Genomic DNA, 20,871 nt, shown 5'->3' with positions numbered 1-20,871 from the left:
TATAATACAAATAGTAGATTTAATGCTGCCTTGGCAACTAATTGAAATAAAGTTCAAGTCAAGTCAAAACGTATTTCTATGGCACATTTAAAAGCATATAAAAAGCATTAAAAGGAAACATGCATCATATGAAAAATAAACACTTAAAAAATAGAATCAGAACAATTTGACATCAAAACCCTTAAACTAACCTAAAGCCAGAGAAAACAAATAAGATTTGAGTTTACTAGACCTAAGTGCTCTTTGAGGAGAGTAAGGAATCAGAAGGTCACTAATGTATTTTGGTGCAAGACCAGATAAAGCCTTGTACACAAAAACAGCTATTTTAAAATCAATTCTAAACTTTGCAGGAAAATGTTACTAAAATGACTAAAACTGAAATAAAAACAAAGCTAAAAAACGAACAAAAATTACAAAAGAACATAACATTAAAACTTAAACTAAAATTGAAATGGAAGAGAAAAAAATAAAAGCTAATTCAAAATATGAATAAATAATATAATAGTATGAAAATAAAAGCACATAATAAAATTACTAAAACAAACTAAAATTAAAATGCAAAGCATTAACGCTAATTTAAAATATTTATAAATACTATAATAGTATAAAAACAGTAAAAGCACATAACAAAATTATAAATAAAATAATAAAATATACTTTTATTATACGGAAAAGAGCAGCATGAACATTCTGCTGAATTTCTCCTTTTGTTTTCCACAGAAAAAAGCTACTTATTCCAGGTTTGCCATAACAGAAGTAAGCAAATGATGCCTGAATTGTCATTTACGGTTGAACTATTCCTTTAATTTCTCAAAGCAAACTCTCAATCGTTTCTCCTGGGGCTCAGTGATATTCAGCACATCACGTTAGACGACACAGACTGCTTCTGTGCTTTATATTCTCTGAACATCTTCTAGTTACAATCTCAAACAACACAAAGACTCTGAGAGTTTGTGTTTGTGTAATGTCTGCTGGATGGTTCTCCAGACACCCGCAGTCTTCCCGATTTTAATTAAAACTCTGCAGTAACATTGACAGTATATATGGTAACCAGGCAGGAATTTCACTGGCAACGAGAATTCAAACAGCCTGGTTTGTGAGAAAGGTCTGAAGACGTTAAACAAGATCAAACCGGTCAAAAGAGCATATCTACTCTTCTCGAGGGAGGAGCTGCATGACTTCAACAACCATAATCAAATCTCTTTCATTCTCTTTTTCCTCCAAATGCAACTTATTTATTCATTTGATCACAATTGTTGTTTAAAGATCATCCGAGCGAATTGCATAACAATGATTCATCGTAAGTACTTTTATCCGAGCAAATTGGATTATTTCATGGCATCATGATCATGACAGTTTCCCAGGAGGGCACAACACAACTAAACTGATGAAACTGACAATATTAAGCAAATACACAACAGTATAAAGCCATAATGGAAGAGAATTAAAGGAATAGCTCACTCAAAAAATGTGCATGTCAGAATTTTCAATAGATTCACTTTTCCTTTAATTGACGTTTGCTTTTCAAGACTTTAGCAAGAAACTTAATGTATAAAATGCATACTTTTTTTTTTTTTTTACATTTAATGCATATTTTTTTTACATAAAAAACACAATTTAAAATTCATAATTTAATTTCACTGAATGCATAATTGAAAAAAACTAATATAATTTCAAAATGTTTTTTACATAATTTAAATTACATTTAATGCATATTTTTTTTACATAAAAAATACAATTTAAAATTCATAATTTAATTTCACTGAATGCATAATTGAAAAAAACTAATATAATTTAATTTCATTTAATGCAAAATAATTTGTCATTTAAATTCATTGAATGGATATTTTAAATTATATTATTTATAAAAATAAAAAAAACTAATATAATTTATAATTCATCATTTAATTTCAAAGAATGCATAATTTATACAATTAAAATATAATGCATAACTTAATTTACACATTAAAACAAACTAATATAATTTAATTTGATTTAATGCATTATTTAAAAAAAAAATTTATGATTTAATTTCAATGAATGCATTATTTAATTTACACAATTTAAAAGCAAAAACTAATTTCATTTTATTGCATGTACAATTAAAAAACAAATATTTTATCATTTAATTTAATCCATAATTTAATTTGCATAATATACACAAACATTTTCATTTATAATGTAATTGAATGCATAATGAAATTTACATAATTAAACTAATGAAATGTATAATTTAATTGAATAATTTAATTTACATAATTAAAAACTCAAGCACAAACTAAGGTGAATACAAAAAAATATAAAAAAGTAGTAGCCAATTCTAAATCTGAATTAATACTATAAATAGTATAGATGCATCTAGATGCATCATCTATGCAAATGGCAGAATTTGAGTGTGACGGTTTCTCTAAAATTCTCCTAAAAATTTCTTAAAATATGAAAAATGCAAATTAACATAAGTGAATCTTACATCATTTCTACTAATATATTTTAATTCCACTGTGTTGTGGCTTTATTCTGTTGTGCTATGGGCTATTTTTATCGTGTTGTTCTAGAGAGTTACTAACCTGTAGGGGTGACAGTCACTTCTCCCATCTCCACGGTCTTCTCCTGAATGCGGTTCCAGGCTCCCTGCTCTCTCGTCCACAGTCTGGCTGTGCACACGTACATGCCCTGATCGGCCGGTGTCGCTCCGGAGAGCACGAGACTGTGCGAGACGCCGTTTCCCATTTCTAGCCGCATCCCGCCATCTGTGTAGCGCAGCGTGTAGTCGTCACCAACCGTCACGCCCAAATCTGGACCAAAGGTCAGCAGGTCCTCCAGCAGAGATGAGCCCTTCTTGACTGACCAGGTAAGAGACAGGTAAATTCCCTCCATGAAGTTGCGGGAGACGTTGCACAGGAGTCTGACGGATCCGCCCTCACGAACCACAGGGTTTGGGGCATCGGGAGCAACAATCAGACTGTTGGGAACAACTGAAATAGATGAGAAAAGAAGAGTTTTAGAGAAGAGGTACAAGCACTAACACACCGATAAACCGATATATCGGCCAGGTTGATTTATCTGTTGACTGGAAATTTGTGTAGCATCCAAAATCTCCCAAAAGCCAATAAATAATCTGTCATTTTTTATTGCAGTATGTTTTACAATAAAATACTATTTCAGTTTATCTACTTCAAAATTTCACATTTAATTCAATGTGTTAGATTCTGTGTAATTATTTGTGAAATTTACTAGCAATTTCAGAGTGAAAACTGAAATTATTTTTCAGTATACTAAGCATTTTCACATTATTTTGCACAATCTGAAAATACTGAAATAGTATCATTTTATGTACACTACCGTTTAAAAGTTTGGGGTCAGTAAATATTTTAAATATTTTTGAAAGAAGTCTCTTCTGCTCACCAAGTACAGAAAAATACAGAAAAAAGGAGAAATATTATGAAACGTTATTACAATTAAAAATAGCTGTTTTCTATGTGAATATATTGTAAAATGTAATTCCTGTGATGCGCAGCTGAATTTTCAGCATCATTACTCCAGTCTTCAGTGTCACATGATCTTCAGAAATCATTCTAATATGCTGATTTGCTGCACAAGAAACATTTCTGATTATTATCAATGTTGAAAACAGTTGTGCTGCCCAATATTTTTGTGGAAACTGTGATTAATTTTTTTCAGGATTCTTTTGAATGGACAATTAAAAAGAACAGCATTTATTTGAAATAGAAATCTTTTGTAACATTTTTGTTACACATTGTTACTGTCAATTTTGATCAGTTTACTGCATCATTGATGAATAAAAGTATTATTTCTTTGAAGTATTATTTGTCAGTCTGCTCTATCAGTATCAGACAATGAAAATCCTACTTTAAATTAGATCACGACATTAGTATTTCAAAGAAGCACATTTATCATTTTTGTTTCTTTAGCTTAAAAAATTAGGGAAAGTCTACTCAACATGACATTTGGATTTTCAGTACACAAGTTTGTCTCTTGTCTCTCTGTTGTTAGATATTGCACTTTATTTTACTACTGCACTTCACTTTTTTACTTTCCTCTCCTTAATTATAAATAAGCTGGTAAAGTTTTACATGCAAAAAATACAGGTAAATTCTAATTCAAATGCAACCAATAATTATTACTGAATGACACAGACATGAAGAATAAAAATGGCATGTGTTTGCTTTAACACACCTTACTGTCAATGAATTACAGTAATAATATGGCAGGAAATGCCATTGTACATCGTCATCCAACCAGTGGACTTAGATTATATATAGACGCACATAAAAGTGAAACAAAACACAGAGCATTACTGAAAAGAATCAATGTTAGTCTGACACAATAAAAGCAGACTTTGTGTCTGCCGGGTCTGATCATGAACGTCATGCACCAGTGACAGAACCAGATCGACGAGTTTGACCATCAGAGGTGAACTCAACTGATGCAATCAAAGTAGTAAACTCTCTAAATGCATTCAAAAGTCTTTACTTGCTCTGTTACAATCAACTATGAGCCACCGGCCCAAAGGAAAGAGACTGCAGTACAAAATGACCAGCACAAAAACACTTCTATAATCTATAATTCTAACTGTATATATCTAGTGCACTTGATTAGTAAATGGACTAAACTCACTAGTCTCATGTTAACACATCTAAAGTCTTGAGTTAAGACTTTCAAAAAGGTGTGTGTTTTTCTCTTGTCACATAATCTTCCATTGTTAGTGCATGGATGGATACAGAGATAGATAGACGGATGGACGATTTGATAGGCGAATAGATGGATGGATGGATGGATGGATGGAAGGATGGATAGATAGATAGATAGATGGACGAATGGATGGATGGAGGAATGGATGGATGGATAGATGGATAGATAGATAGATGGACGAATGGATGGATGGATGGAAGGACGGATGGATGGATGGATGGATGGATGGATGGATGGATGGATGGATGGATGGATGGATGGATGGATGGATGGATGGATGGATGGATGGATGGATGGATGGATGGATGGATGGATGGAACGTCTACTCTCATTCCAATGCCAGGAGTGAACGTCTAGAACATTTGTAGTCAGAAAGTTTTTGATTATTAAATAAAAACGTCAAAATTTTTTCCCTATGAAGCATCATGCCCATCTAAATATCAGCACCAGATGATCTGACCGAGTGTAATATAACACAGCGGTCTGGGATACTGGGACCATTTGGCTTTTGATGTGTCATTCTTTCCTTTTCATTTTATTCTTAAATGCCAATGCGTGACATGAAGCAACGTTTGGTATATATACATATACTTTTCATTTATTGAATGAGATACCTGTGGCCACGTGGTTACATCACAGCGAGGACTGTGCGGACGAGGTCTTTCCTAAAGTCTCAGGGTGACTGGCTGTTACATAACCCGGTAGATGTATTTGTGAAGATGTCCAGCCGAGGAAATGAGATCTTGCCACGAAACTCAGGCCAGAAAACAGAGCAAAACATGGAACAGCCATTCAGACACACCTACTCTATCTTTATTATGACTGTTTTTCACATTCAAGAATCATAGTAAAGTCATCAAAAGTATGAAATAACACAAACTGAAGTATGATGTAGTGACCAAAACACGTTCAACCGATCAAAACAAATTTCCAAGTTGTCTAGACTCCAGCTCTGCTCATGCTGCGTATTCATAGGATGCTTTTTAAACACTACTGAATTGTAAATTTTCATTAGATAAAACAATAAAACACTGGATGGATGGGTGGATGAAAGAACAATAGTTGGATAGAACAAAAGAAGAATGGATGGATGGTAGAATGATAGATGGATAGAACGATGGATGGATGGATGGATGGATGGATGGATGGATAAACCAATAAAAGGATGGATGGATAAACCAATAGAGGGATGGATGGATGGATAAACCGATGGATGGATGGTAGAATGGTAAATGGATAGAACAATAGATGAATAGAAGAATGATGGATTGATGGAGGATGGATGGATGGATGGATGGGAGGACGGATGGATGGATGGATGGATGGATGGATGGATGGATGGATGGATAGATAGATGGACGAATGGATGGATGGACGGATGGATAGACGGACGGACGGATGGATGGATGGATGGATAGATAGATAGATAGATGAAGGATGGATGGGTGGATAGATTCAACAATTGTTTAAACATTACTATATTGCTGACTGGTTTGGAAATTAGAAATCACAAACAGAATACAGCAAGAATACGATGAATTTCAATGAATACACAGCATAGTTTACAATATTCCATACATTTAAACTTGCTTAACAAGCATTTTAGAAATGAAAAGTGTGACATTTAAAAGTAACACTTTAATTCAAGTGTAATCAGCAGCTGGGTGGTTGGGTCGGAGGGGGTGGGGTGTAGTTTCTGCTGTCAGTGAGGTTGACCGAACCACTAACCCAACGGCTGGGTAACAGAAAAACTACCCAACACTGGAAAATACGACCCAACAAGCTCAACTCAGCGGTTGGGAAGAAAAATTAAGCCAGCATATTTTAGAGTGTAGATTGAGCTTGTGTGCCGCGCAGGAAAAAATAAGCCAGCATCTTTTAGAGTGTAGATTGAGCTTGTGTGCCGCGCAGGAACGCTGTTCATCTACAGCGGAAATGTGAAGACAAACCCAACAAACCTAAGAAATGCTGTAATGAGCTGTGTTACATGAAGTCAACATCATTACACAGACTTTCTGCAGATCAGTATACAATCTTTAAATATTTCTAATACTGATTACCCTCAGAGGGAACAGGAGAACTTCTGTTCCAACCAGATTTTATGTTGGTGTCAGTATTATTTCTCAGTTGTTGCATAAATGGATCAGTTTTGTTTTTGATAAAATACGGTCAAAAGCTTGGAATAATTAAGATTTTTTTTAATGCATTTGAAATAATTTTTCAACTGTTTTCAACATTGATAATAATCAGAAATGTTTCTTGAGCAGCAAATCAGCATATTAGAATGATTTCTGAAGATCATGTGACACTGAAGACTGGAGCAACGATGCTGAAAATTCAGGTTTTATTTATAGCAATAAATTACATTTTAACATATAATCACTTAGAAAACAGTTATTTGGAATTGTAATAATATTTCATAATTTTTTACTGAAGTTTTGATCAAATAAATGCAGCTTGGTGAGCAGAAGAGACTTCTTGCTACTGGGGTCTTATTTAGAAGAAACATGCATTTAATATCATTGCTGTCAGGAGAAACAATTGAGATGTTTTACATGTCCTGTGGGTTCTTACACAAATCTGCAGCGATTACTCTAATTTTCAACATGTTCAGTCAGTGCTCATGAACTAAAGATAATGATAATATCATTAACCCAGTGAATTTTGCATAATGAACGCTGCTGGCGTTCAGAGTTTAGGCTTGTTCACAGACAAAAACACTGAACAGTTTAGTGCTTTTAAACACGTCACACATAAGCTATAATTAATGCATTGCACTGCATGCCCAACTCTTACTAATAATGATTTTTTTAAAATATGTGTTTGTATTTAACACACTTTTCCTGCTTTCATTGTTGAAGTGTTGTTTTTACACTGCAGAAAATAATTTTTTTACTCAGAATTTTTGTCTTGTTTCCCAGTACAAATATCTAAACATTTTTAGCTAAAGATACATTTTCTTGAGACGCAACATGACTTGTCTTGTTTACTGAAAAAATGTAGTCAAGTGAGTTTATGCTTAAAATAAGAAAAAGTATCTGCCAGTGGGGTCAGAAAAATAATCTTGCTTTCCCTTTGATTAAGTTAATTTTTCTTGTCCACTGACATGAATTTTTTACTTGTTTTATAAATCAACTCACTTAATTTTGATGATTTTTCCCGAAAACAAGGTTTTATATTAAGTAATATTAAGTAATTTGATTGATTAAGTAAATATAACTTGATTTAAGAATTATTAGATATGTTATGTGTGTGTGTGTGTGTGTGTATATATATATATATATATATTGATATATATGTATTAGAATATTTGTAGAATTTTTAAAATAAACAAACTGTAATAAATAAATAAATATAAATATAATATAATATAATATAATATAATATAATATAATATAATAGACATCCTTAAATCAAAAAACTACTAAAAGTGATAAAAACACAACAAAATTACTAAAACTTTAACTAAAATTGAAATAACAAAATATAAAAATACAAAATAATTCAAAATATTAATAAAAACTACAATAGCATCTCAATGATACTGAGGGCACGTTTACATGACAATGATGTACTGAAAACAGAAACGTTTTTTCTTTGCGTTTCTGAAGTTTCACATGCGCACTTATGACACCACCATTTTCACAAATTTGTGTTTTACTAGTTCACACGTAGACAATAATGATATCATTTTCAAAAACTTGCACTTTGAAACCCATTTTCACAGTCATGTAAATGAACGTCCAAAGCGAATAAAAAGTTTTTATTCCATTTCGAGTTGAAAAAGATGTAAACACCCTGAAATATACACTGTTTGCGGTCTAGTCTTTCTGTCTCGAATGTGGATTCAATACCTTGGGAAACAATACTTAGTTGCATTATCTCATATTAAACCTCAAGTCACGCCAGGTGACTTTCTACCATGTAAAACAACACATACTGACCTTGCAGCTGGACGTCTGCATTATAGTTTCCACTGATGACCGAGTCTGTGCTCGGAGTACTGCAGCGGTAGGTGGCGCTGTCACTAACTCGAGCCTCTTGAATTCTCAGCTCAACGGCGTTATCCGCTAGTCGTGACACACTGATGTCGCCGCTCCGTATGCGGTCCTGAAGAGAGCGGTCTGTGAAACGATCATCAAACGTCGAGATCACTTTGATGGTTTCTGTTCCTCGTGTTACTGTCCATTCAAAGTCCTGTTCCCTCGGGCCCTCATACTCCGATACATCACAGCGAATGGACAGCGGCTGGCCCTCGACCCGGAGCAGGGGGCCCCAGGACACCGTCACCGACCTGCAGTGGCATAGAGCTGTAAAACACAAACACAACACTGCTTTATTGATCGCTAATTATTTTGTAGTTACTTTCAAAGGCAGACCATTTAATGTCTGGATTTCCGTATAAAACAGAACATTTAACTTTTATATTTTGGTTTATTATGATTTTTTATATACACGATAAAAAGTGGTAACCTGCAATTGTTAACTTAAAAAGCTATTTCTACCTGATTTAACCCATAAACACTTTTTTGGGATAAATTAATGTATTTAGGTGCATTCTAATGTATTCTATCTATCTACATTCAATATTAATTGTGACATGAATAAAACCAGTTAATTTAGATCCGGTTAATTTAGAGGTGCCCAAACTTTTAAAAAAAAAGGGCAAAAACAAAAAAAAAGACTTAACTGAAGGCTGTGGTGGGCCAAAAGTACATCTTAAATTAATGTGTTAAATTAATTAATATTAATTTAACATTACTTTAAAGTTAAATTAACTTAATTTACATTAATTTAAATTATTATTAAATTAATGTACTAAACGTATACAATTTTAAAACAACTAAACAAATAGATTCACTTACATTGTTTTGAAGATTTCAATGCACAAATAAAACCAAAAAAGTTCAAACTAAATTAAAAATTATATACAATATAATTACATAAATTACAATAATATATATATAAAAAACAGATATATAATATGAACTAAAAGTCAAGTTTGGGCATCTCTGATTCACATGTTATCAGTGCATCTGAAATTGACTGGATGGTGAAAAGTGAGGAAGCATCACTAATTATGTGACATAACTTTACCACAACATCTGAATATTGAACCTGATTCCTGGTGTCATAAGCACACAGGTGCTGACTATGGTTTGGCATATGGCACTTTACAATGGGATTATGAGGATTATCTTCAAAGCATGCAGCACTTTCATAAAAAAAAAGACCACAAATGCAAATGAAGCACCATGCTAATGATAACTCTGTCACTCTCACCCCACTAGACTTGCAAATGACACTAAACGAAAAAAGACTATCCTAAAATATTCCTTTCTTACAGGAAAGCTCCTGTAACACACACTGACACGCTTTCGGCTGTAGGCGCCTACTGAGCAACTTCAAAACTGGGGAAGACACAGGAGAAATGTGTGCTTTAAAGCATTGTTATTTTCACCATATACTCATTTATTCTCTTTTGCACTATATTTCAAGTAAATCAAGTCCATTGGGAATCTTGTCAGCGTTGGAAAATCAAAAATTCTTAATTTTTTTTTAGCTTTGAAGTCGATACAGGAGTGTTTAACAGACCGGTCTGTGATAAATGAATACAGAATAGCAAGAAAACGGAGGAGAGGTGATATATTCTGGTCTGGTTTGAAGTTTGTTTATGTGCACAGGCGCATATGAGAATATGCATATGCAAATACATGCATGCATAAAACCCAGACATGTCAGCATCTCACACTGTACAAACTCGTGAATTGAAAATGCTACTGTACCAACAACATTTTAATGTAGACACTATATGTTTTGACTATGTAAATCTGAAACTTTTAATCAAGACATTTCTATAATAATTTAGAGGTTTATTTAGGTCTCATGTAATATGCAAAGCAGATACTTTATGCCACGTTCCTGTAAAAATAATTGCTTTTAAAAACCAACTATATGGCTCTTTGAAGATTCAAAGCTCATGGTGGTTCTTTACAGGTTCTTTAGATCAGTGTTTTGAAGGTTTTCTACAGAACTAGTGAATAAAATGTTATTTGAGGAACTTACGAAGGCTGTGGAACCCTTTTTGATTCAAAATACAACAATTATTTTGAAGAGTATAAGTTTACATGTCATTCATGTCATAGTGCAGGGTTATTAGCTGACTAACACTAAAATTAAAACTAAAGCCATTAATAAAACATTTCTGTGACTTGAAATAAATAAACTTTAACTAAAATAAAATAATATAGAAACATCTAAAAAAAAAAACACTTGTTTTATTTCCACTAGTTCCCAAAGCACCAGTTCTCATTTTAGTTTAGTTAAAAAATAAAATTAGTTAAAAACATTTTTTTAAAATTGAAATAAGATTATAAAAATAACTTTATTTAAAAAAAAACTACATTTATTTCAAAAACAAAATTTTTAATTAAAAAGGAAAATATAAAAATGAAAAAAATTCAAACTAAAAACTATAATGATACTAAAATAACCAACTTGACATTTTTGTCATTGCGTGTCATTTATATCAATTATTTAATATTATTTAAGTCTTCAATTTCAGTAGACTACAGTATATTTGACTATGCTAAAACCGTAATAAATCAACAACATTTTATAAGAATAATAAGAGGATTAGTTAGAAAACTACATTCACATTTTACATACACAAAATTCACATTTTATATGAAAATGCTATAATTTGCATTATGTGAGCTACAATAAACTTTACAGCACAAATATAAACATTCAAGAAAATCAGGGCAGAACAATTCTATTGTGATTCACAGCTGAGGTTAGATCTCAATTAATATGCAAATCTAAACCACAAATCCTATACTTTGTTTTAGGTATTTAAATTAAACTTTGACCATGCAAATCTGATAATAGTACGAAATCAAGGCAGAACAATTCTATAATGATTTAGAGATCATATAATATGCCTTTTGAGGTACTTTAAATTTTGACAATGCAAAATTAAAAATAGTCCGAATTCAAGGCAGATTAGTCCTATAATGGTTATAGTTATTGTTAATTTAGCATGCAAATATAAACTATACTTAAATATGCATACACTTTACTTCCTTTGAGGTATTTACTGTAAATTTTGATTATGCAAATCTAATAATAAGAAGAAATTACGGCAGAATAATTCTATAATGATTGAGAGGTTAAATAAGATCTCATTAAGCGTGCAAAGCAGCAATGGTTAACGCTGTAAAAAGTGCAATCACTATAATCTTATGCAATCAGGTTCATAGTAAATCATATTTTGACAGAAAGAAAAGCAGCTCATTCAGATGTCACCACGTGAAACACATTTTAGGTCACCTGGCGAAACACTTTGATGTTTCTGACAGGAACGCTGTTACTTGTCAATACAACAGACTCACGCCGTTCGCGGAGGGTTTGTCATTTCTTTGCTACATTTGTAGCCGAGTTTTTCCCGCAGGAAACTCACCGACAGCGGCGTACAGCAGGAGCAGCGCTCGAGTCTTTCCCATGTCGCTGAGACGCGCGGTCCGCCGCGTTATTCCCGGTACGAGCCGAAGACCGAGCGACCGCCGGAGAGACAGACAGGACCGGGATACACCTGAGAACCGGAGCCCCTCGCTGCGGTGACGTCACGCGCTCCGTTTGAGCGCGAGCGGGAGACGAGTGACGGACGCGTGATTGATTCGCGCTCGCGGAGGTTTAACTACCGAACCTACCGAGTGACGGAAGTGAAGCGGGATTCCCTGCGAGAGACTGGAGGAGCGTCACACACTCTGCGCCACAGACAGACAGACAGACAGACAGACAGACAGATAGATAGACAGACAGAGAGAACAGATAGATAGATAGATAGATAGATATTCAGACAGACAGATAGATAGATAGAGAGACAGACAGACAGACAGACAGATAGATAGATAGATAGATAGTTTAACTTCATTTAAAAATGACAATAAACAAACAAATAAATAAAAAGGTAGATAGATAGATAGATAGATAGATAGATTTTAACTTCATTTAAAAATGACAATAAACAAACAAACAAATAAATATAAAGATAGACAGACAGACAGACAGACAGACAGACAGACAGACAGACAGATAGATAGCTAGATAGATTTTAACTTCATTTAAAAATGACAATAAACAAACAAACAAATAAATATAAAGATAGATAGACAGACAGACAGACAGACAGATAGATAGATAGATAGATAGATAGATAGATAGACAGACAGATAGATAGATAGATAGATAGATAGAGTTGAACTTCATTTAAAAATGACAATAAACAAACAAATAAATAAATAAAAATATAGATAGATAGATAGATAGCCTAAATATTTATAACAGTTCTGCATTATTGTAATTTAGATCTATGATGAGTTTCAGCTCCATTCTAGAATCATAACTGTAATCTTTTTAGTAGCAAAATGACTTTTAAATCGAGTTAAAATTCTCCCAGCAGCAGATCAGAGGCGCATAAATCTCTTATGCCATCTAGTGTTGAGAAACAGTTGCATAACCTGCATTCATGACATGAAGTAAGTGACTTTAAGTAGCCTTCAGGGAAACTGTAGTGACACTGACATCACTCTTTATGACTCACTTCTTGGTGGGTTTGAACCAATAACCTCCTGGTTGTCAGTCTTAAACCACTGCACTGCTTTATATTGGCTTAAATGGCTAATTTGATTATTACACTGCAATCTTGAGTCAATACTCAGTTAATTGAGTTTGTGGTGCATCTTTATTAGCAAAAGTCAGTGTTGATGTGCCACTATCATGGTATAGCCTAGGTCTGTGTGGTTTCAGTTCAAAATAAAAATAGAGAAGTGAGAATACACTTTTAATCAATGCCGAATTTCCTTCTGCTTACTGTACATCAAATATAATAAACTGCAGCGTTTCGGTCAAGAACACAGTATAAAATCGTTTCAGTGCTGATTGTAAGGGAAGAAAACAGTCTTTTTATTAAACATTAAAGGCCTTTGCAACACACTTTGTGTTTAGTACCTCAAACAGTGTTTAAATCTGTTTCTTGTTTAATAATTATAGTACTGATTAGTTACTACACATAATGAAGCATGCAACCCAAATGTATTAATCTTTGATGCATGTACAAAGTTATTATTTTTTTCTTCATTAGTTGTCCCCAACTGCTTTGTATTCGTGCTTCTGATGTATCTAAGAACGTGATAATCACTTATTTTAGCCACTTCCTGTGTGGACAGCCAAAAACAGGAAACACCTACATATAGAAACGCATGTCATGTTAGTGATGGGAGCCTTTCAGACGAACTCGCATGGTGTGCTTACTGGCCTCAAATGAGATTAAAGCGTCTCTTATTTCCATGATGACAAATTTCTGACCCAAACCAAGATTAGCACACACTTCTCAACCGATCACAACTGTGGAAAAAGATCTTATGATTAATTGGAAAAAAGTGTCATGATGCACATCACCACATTTTCTGACTTTAATATATATATATTATATAAACCAATTATAATGCATTCGGTCTTCCAGCTATTTTAACATAGTTTGGGCTGTGAAGTTGAACAGAAGTAAAATGCCAACAAGTCTAAATGCATTTATGCAAAGATTAAAAGTTCTGAAGATTTATCTTTTAAAGACTTTTAAATCTTTGCATTTATACTTATGTTCGACATTACAGCCCAAACCATGTTTTGCACATTTAGCACAACACAGCAGGATGTTGAAATATAAAGCAAATATTCTAAATATGTATATATGTTCAATATTTATGCATGCACGCATGTAGGATAATATATACTTTTATTGAGTGTTAAAAGAACAAATGCCTTAGAAAAAAATCTCAGTTTACCACATGACTGGACCCCATTATGCTATTGCTCATTTCTATTATTAATTTTTACCACCAAGTACAAGCTATGGAAGCCTATTTTCACAGCATGAATGGAATTAATAATAGTTCAAAATATTTAGGGAAACAAGTTGATGTTTTGTCTTAAGTGCAGCCTTCGGAGGCCATATCATCTCATCATCTCCCACGCACAGGAAAACAGCAAACAATACAAGAAAAAGCTGACATGTCAGTGGGTGAAATGATATGCAGTTAACCACATCCCTGAGGCCTTCACACTTGCTAGTTAGATGTCGATTTTTAGTGAGAAAACGTCACCACAGAGCACAAGAAATGAAGCGTGTTTTGCATTACAGAAGCATGCTTTGCATTTGCATGATTCTGTGCAATTGAGAGTATTGTCAAAATGAAAGAACACATTCACACCTATTGTCTCTTTTATAGTCTAAAATGTGTTCTGAGAAGACCTTAATGGGGAAGTAATGCAAAAGAATGAACCGAAAACTTTGAACTGAAAAATATTTGAAATTATTTATAGGTGCACAAACATTGAAATATATAAATGTCTTTATTTTTCACTTTTATGGTCTCAGAAAACACACACACACACACAAAAGGAAAAATTACTCTATAAAATACTGTTTCATTCAGCTCATAGACACTTTTGTTTTCTACTTAAAGGTGCACTAAGTTAATTGTACCTCTAAAAAGTGACAACCCAAATATATTTACATCAGTGTGTTAATACAGACTAGGAAAGAAGTTGGTTCATTTAACATAAGCGGAATTCTAAACTCTAATGTTAAAATCGCATAACTGTTGAGTTAATAAATAAAAACACAATGCATTTACATCTACAGGTGTGCCAGTATAATGATCAAGACGTCTCTTATTTTAGATGTTTAAAGACACAAATAAGACCTGAGAGAAAATAGGCTACTTAGTGCACCTGAAGAATAATTCATCTGAAAATCATCATATACTCATGTTCACCTCGCAAGCAGACTTAAATTTAAGTCGTTATTCACTGTATTCTATTATTTGAAAGCTAGACAACGCTAGCGGCTGACGTTACTCGCGGAGTAACATTGTTTTGATCTCTTGAGTTGTGCTTCGGCTGATTGTGTCATTCAGAATTGCGAGAAAAAAAGTCGCAGTTTCCTTTTAAATTTTTTTATTCAGTGGCGGAAATGGGCTTCCATAACAAACAGATCAAAGTAGTAACTACTATGTAAAGTATATTGATTCGTGTTTTATTACAGATACTTTAGCTTTCCCTTTTTGCTTTTTGGTTCAGTATTCAGTTGTTACTTCTTCAAGCTACATCCACTTATTAATATAGTAATATTCTGACTTCTGATTGCTTTCCTTTATTTACGAATATGATGTAAACAGATAGAGTAATGAGGAAAGTATGCAGGTTCCCTGGAAATCCGCCCCGAAAACTTTAACAATATAAATAATTATTAGAGGCTTACAGTGATCTAGACTAAGGCAAAACACTGTTTGGAAGATGCACTTGCTCGTTATGTACGTTTTCTTGATTTCAAAGCAAAAAAAAAAAAAAAAAGTGTATCTTTTCATTGTCAATATTTTGCGTTGTAAATCATTACATAAATTGTCCTCAGAAGACTTAGATCTTAAGGACTATGGTTTATGAGGCTTAAGTATAAATCACCATCTCTTTTCCCTGTATGGACAAGAACCGCTTTGGCATTCTGCCTAAGACCTCCTTTGGTGTTTGAAGAAAATAAAGAAAACAATACTAGTTTGGAAGAACATGAGGGTGAGTACATGACCAAATTTCATTTTTACCATGCTATTTCTTAAATGACACTCTTAGCATCCCAGTATGGCTTATGAAAATGATTCCATTAAGGCCCTGAGTTACTGTCGTTCAGTGAACATACAAGCATCTCATTCCATTGGTCGGTACGGCTCTTCATGTCTCTTGCGGTGTTGTTTATTCCTCGGCCGAGGTAAGGGAGGAGGATTTTCCTCATCGTCCTCAGGCGGTGGTGGAGGTCGACCGCGGGTCTGGGCTTTGGGCTGAGTCTGGGTTTGAGTTGGGGTTTGTGGAGATGTGTCTTCTTGCGGGATGGGGGGCGCCGGTTGCCCCCTAGCAGTGTGTTTGGATCTGGCTGTACCGGTATGAGCTTCATCTTGAAAAACCCTCAGCCTGAGCTCATCTTCATCTGGAAAATATCAAAGACAAAGATTTTTTTAAGACTGTGAAGTAAATCTGTTATGTGCAATTTTATTATATTTTCTGATACCAGTATTGTGGCTGATGACTGATATATATGATATCACACTATTTATAGAAACACATACTGCAATATGTATATTGACTACATCCTAAAAAAAAAAAAAAATACAAATTAATCCCTCCCTTTCTATCTTGTACTAATCTGAACAATGTCTTGCATCTGCTCAGTGAATAAATATAAATGTAAATGTGTGATGTATCTGCAGTAACATATATAAACAACACATACTGCAATTAAATTTAGATTAATTTCCATAATATGTATCTTCTAAATTCGAAATAATTCGAAATAAAATAATTGGAAAAGGAATCTATCGGAATAAATTATTTGAACTTGATGAAAAAGTAATCTTGCAAAATAACCAGATTTATCTTTAGATAGCAACTTCTTGATTGTGTAATCCTCTTCTAGTGTTTTTTTCAAGGTAAAAACAAGAAACCAAGTAAACACGGTAGGCAGCGGTGCACTTGGTGATCTTTTAAGTTTGTGTGCTGCAATTATATTTTCTCAAATAAAGACCAAGTAATGCAAATTCTACACAATCAATATCAGCCTTGGTGATATATTGGATAATATATAGCACTTATACGCTATTCTACTTATTTTTTAAGGGGATTCTTATAAAACCTGTAAAGTGCTGATTGTGTGGATTCTTAGAAAACCTTTAGTGCTGATTGTTCTTTTTAATGCTTCAGAAAACCACATAAAAACGTCTGTATACAGGATATTTAGCGGAACTTGTTATATCTTGTTTCTAGATCTGTCTGGTGCCACCTAAACAAAGAGATTTGGCAAATGCATTATCTAACAGTGGCTTAACATAGTCCAAAAAAATAAAAAATAATAAATACACATGAAATGTGTTTAGGTTTCAGTATATTATCATGTAATAGAACCTCTAACCTGACACTACGGGAAACTGTGGTAAAAGGCTTTGCGTTCCTGTTTTAAACTTAAGTACAATGAATAAACACAATGAAGATATCGTCATAATTTCATTCAGTAATCTATATTTTTATTTCTATGACTATATTTAAGATTTGGCATTTAAAACACAGATTAAAGCTCAACAAGAACATTGACAGCTTCATAATTTGATCTGTTTCCTTTTTGTTGAAAATACAAATGCTCAATGCATGATTTCAGAGGCGATGAAGGCGTCTCTTACCTTGTTCGTGCTTCTTTTGTTTTTTACAGCTTCGACATGCACAGATGATAAGAACACATATCAGCAGCAGCAGAAGGGCTCCTCCACCTGCTAAAATGCTCACCATGATCCATAAATCAAAGCCAAAGAGTTTACGAGGACCTGAGCCTTCACCTGTAGTACCTGTACCTGTAAGCAAATGTCATGAAATCAGTAACAAACAAGTGGATCATTAAAAAAAAAAAAACTCTATTTTAAGCAATTTAAAATCCTAAGAACTGCATCATGCATAATACTGTACAGGCCCATGTTCAATGTTCAATCACGAGATGATCCTTAAAATGCACAATATAAGTCAAGCCTTTGGACACACTCCTAATTATCTTAATCTTTTGATTTAAAAGCTTCTGTTTAAATGATTGGAATTCGTTTTGTAGGCAAATATAACTGTGTGCATCATGTATACATTTCATTGTATTGACTACTGGTGAATGACGTAAATGCATCAATAAGTTTGCAGCATCTGTGTTCCTCAATAAATGTTTAAAATACTTTCCAAGATGCTCCTCATGGAGTTGATTGAGGGCTGGAATCTACAGTATGACTCAATACAGTACCAAACAAACCATTTTTAATGTATTCTGGGATGTATTTTAATGTTCTTTGCAATTTCTTGTCCCTTGCAAAGACAAGGGAATGTCAGGCATGATGGCAAACTCAAATACATGGACACTTGACCTTTGACATGAACAACGAGAAATTGTTTTCTTCTTCCTTTTGAAAGTTAATAAGCCTATTTATTTTGCAATCTTAACTTTTTTAGTCACTTAATAACTCCCAGACAAACATTTGTGTTTTTTCATAGTTTTGACGGCTTTGATGTGGAATAAAGCAACAACAAAAAAAAAAAACACTGAAAATTTTTTGCCTCAACTTAAAGTAAATTTAAATGTTATTCAACTTGAAATCTGAAGCTCTATTAAGTAACAAGCTGTATATTTGAGTTATCTCAACAACTTTAATCCAGGTGAGTTGTTCTAATGCGAAATTAAGTTGTGATAGCTAATTGCATATATATATATATATATTTTTTTTTTTTTTACAGTGAATAAATGTGTACAAACTTTTTGACTGGTAAAATACGTTGAGATATCTTCAGTTAGTACACCGTTTAACATCATTCTGTATCAACGTGTTAGAAAATACTGTTGTTTTTTTGGTCATTGTTTCGTGATTGTAAGTCAACGGTAAAAACAGGAAACGACCAGACAAAAAACAAGTGCGTATTTCATGAAACAAATGTAAAATCATTCAAAGTCATACAATCATTGGATAGACCATTAATTCTGCTAGAGCAAGACCTCTAAATTTTTAACATCAGTATTTAAGGTCAGGTCTGTTCAAAACCCTGAAAAATCATGATTTAAATGTCTTTAAGACAGAATAAAACACAAGCATTTAAAAATATATAATAATAATTAATGCAAAGCATGTGAAATAACATGAGAACTTGGTGAAAACAAAAAGACTTACATGATACTGTAACGCTGTCACTTTGCTTACTGCTGACAGGATTGCTTACACTGCATGAGTACAGTTTATTCTCCTGTATTTGAGCAGATGTCAAGAGCAGTTTTGTGTTTTTTTCAGTCTGGATGATATTGTCTTCTTTATACCAGGAGACAGTCAGATCTGTACGGTCTCTAATGTCACAGGTGAGTGTAACGTCAGCACCTTTGCAGTCGATCTTCACAATAGGTTTAGGAGCCGTTGCTGTGACAGAAACATGGTGGTTAACTTCTACTGGAATTACTGTAGAAATATACACTCTTATTTTGTTATTATGGTGAAAGCATATGAATATTTGTCCTCTTACCATAAACGATAATTTCCTTTTCTCCAGCACCAATCTGTGTACCGTCAGCATTAAAAACAGTGTATGTATATTTGCCGGTGTTCTTCAGACTAACACTTTCAAATGTTAATGATCCATCATCTTCCATTTTTAGACCTGTTGTGCTTGTCCTGATCGTCCCATTGCTCCTGTGAATGAAGTCACCACTAGAGAGATTGATCCATCTTATCTCACTAGGTGTTTCTTTGTTTCTTTTTTTCTGCAGCTGGATGGTGCAGGACGTTCCCTCTAGTTGCTCTTTTTTGCATGTCTTTAAGACTGTAGTAATATGATATTACTGTAGCATTTAATAAATCTCAACAGGATGCATGCACTCATATGTGGTTTACTATGAGGAATAAACATTATAGAGAATTAATATTTCTCAGGGTGGGTTTCTTTTTAAAAGTCAATTTCTGTTTAGTCACTAACCTTAGACAAAACTATTGTATTCTGCCATTACTGACCTCTGCAACACCACACCAGCAGAGGGAGCCCTCTCCTGAGTACTGACTGTTTACTGCTCCCGCTACGATCTTTTCCTGTTTGGCTGCTATAAAGCTTGACAATCCCTGCGTCCCAATGTGCATACTAGCCACCCTATCTGCCCTAAATAGTATTGAAAATTACTAATATCACATAGAATTTAGGATGGATAGTATGCACATTGTGACGTTTTCAGCCATTGCGAAGTATTGCCACTTTTGCCAGTTCTTAAACTTAAACACTTACATTAGAAATCACTGCTCTGATTATTTTGCATGTCTCTCTTACTTAACACACCTGATTCAGATCAGATTAGAAGAGAGCTCCATGCATGATGTGTTCTGATTGACAGGGTTCCATTACAGTGTTTATTGTGCCCTACTCCCTGAGCACAGGGAAATCAGTTAAAGTTTACTTCACTTCGGAACATTCATTCACGGATTTGCACACAGTCTTCACACACAGACTAAACTTATTAGATAAGCGCAGAGGTGGACAGTAACGAAGTATATTTAC

General features: G+C 33.7%; 2 protein-coding genes across 3 annotated transcripts in view; both read right to left on the bottom strand.

Annotated features, from left to right (window-relative positions):
* ptgfrnb (prostaglandin F2 receptor inhibitor b) overlaps positions 1 to 12,286 on the bottom strand; it is a 37,679-nt gene extending 25,393 nt beyond the window's left edge. The window contains exons 1-3 of the mRNA XM_016541238.1: positions 12,176 to 12,286; positions 8,658 to 9,023; positions 2,568 to 2,975 (exon numbers count right to left, since the gene is read on the bottom strand). Of these exons, the coding sequence (XP_016396724.1) occupies positions 2,568 to 2,975; positions 8,658 to 9,023; positions 12,176 to 12,218 (817 nt within the window). The 5' untranslated portion in view covers positions 12,219 to 12,286. The remainder of the gene's footprint in view (positions 1 to 2,567; positions 2,976 to 8,657; positions 9,024 to 12,175) is intronic.
* Positions 12,287 to 15,142: 2,856 nt separating this feature from the next.
* Positions 15,143 to 20,871, bottom strand: part of LOC107730403 (T-cell surface antigen CD2-like) — a 10,486-nt gene continuing 4,757 nt past the window's right edge. Inside the window, exons 3-6 of one of the 2 annotated variants that reach the window (XM_016541245.1) lie at positions 19,852 to 19,986; positions 19,509 to 19,748; positions 17,997 to 18,164; positions 15,143 to 16,753 (exon numbers count right to left, since the gene is read on the bottom strand). In XM_016541245.1, coding sequence (XP_016396731.1) covers positions 16,476 to 16,753; positions 17,997 to 18,164; positions 19,509 to 19,748; positions 19,852 to 19,986 — 821 coding nt within the window. In that variant the 3' untranslated portion in view covers positions 15,143 to 16,475. The remainder of the gene's footprint in view (positions 16,754 to 17,996; positions 18,165 to 19,508; positions 19,749 to 19,851; positions 19,987 to 20,871) is intronic. The other variant, XM_016541246.1, reaches the window with a different exon arrangement.

The sequence above is a fragment of the Sinocyclocheilus rhinocerous genome, unplaced genomic scaffold (assembly GCF_001515625.1).
Source record: "Sinocyclocheilus rhinocerous isolate Xijiao unplaced genomic scaffold, SAMN03320098_v1.1 scaffold548, whole genome shotgun sequence".
NCBI classification, from domain to species: domain Eukaryota; kingdom Metazoa; phylum Chordata; class Actinopteri; order Cypriniformes; family Cyprinidae; genus Sinocyclocheilus; species Sinocyclocheilus rhinocerous.
Note: the sequence above shows the minus strand (reverse complement) of the source record. Positions and strands in the feature narration are given on the sequence as shown.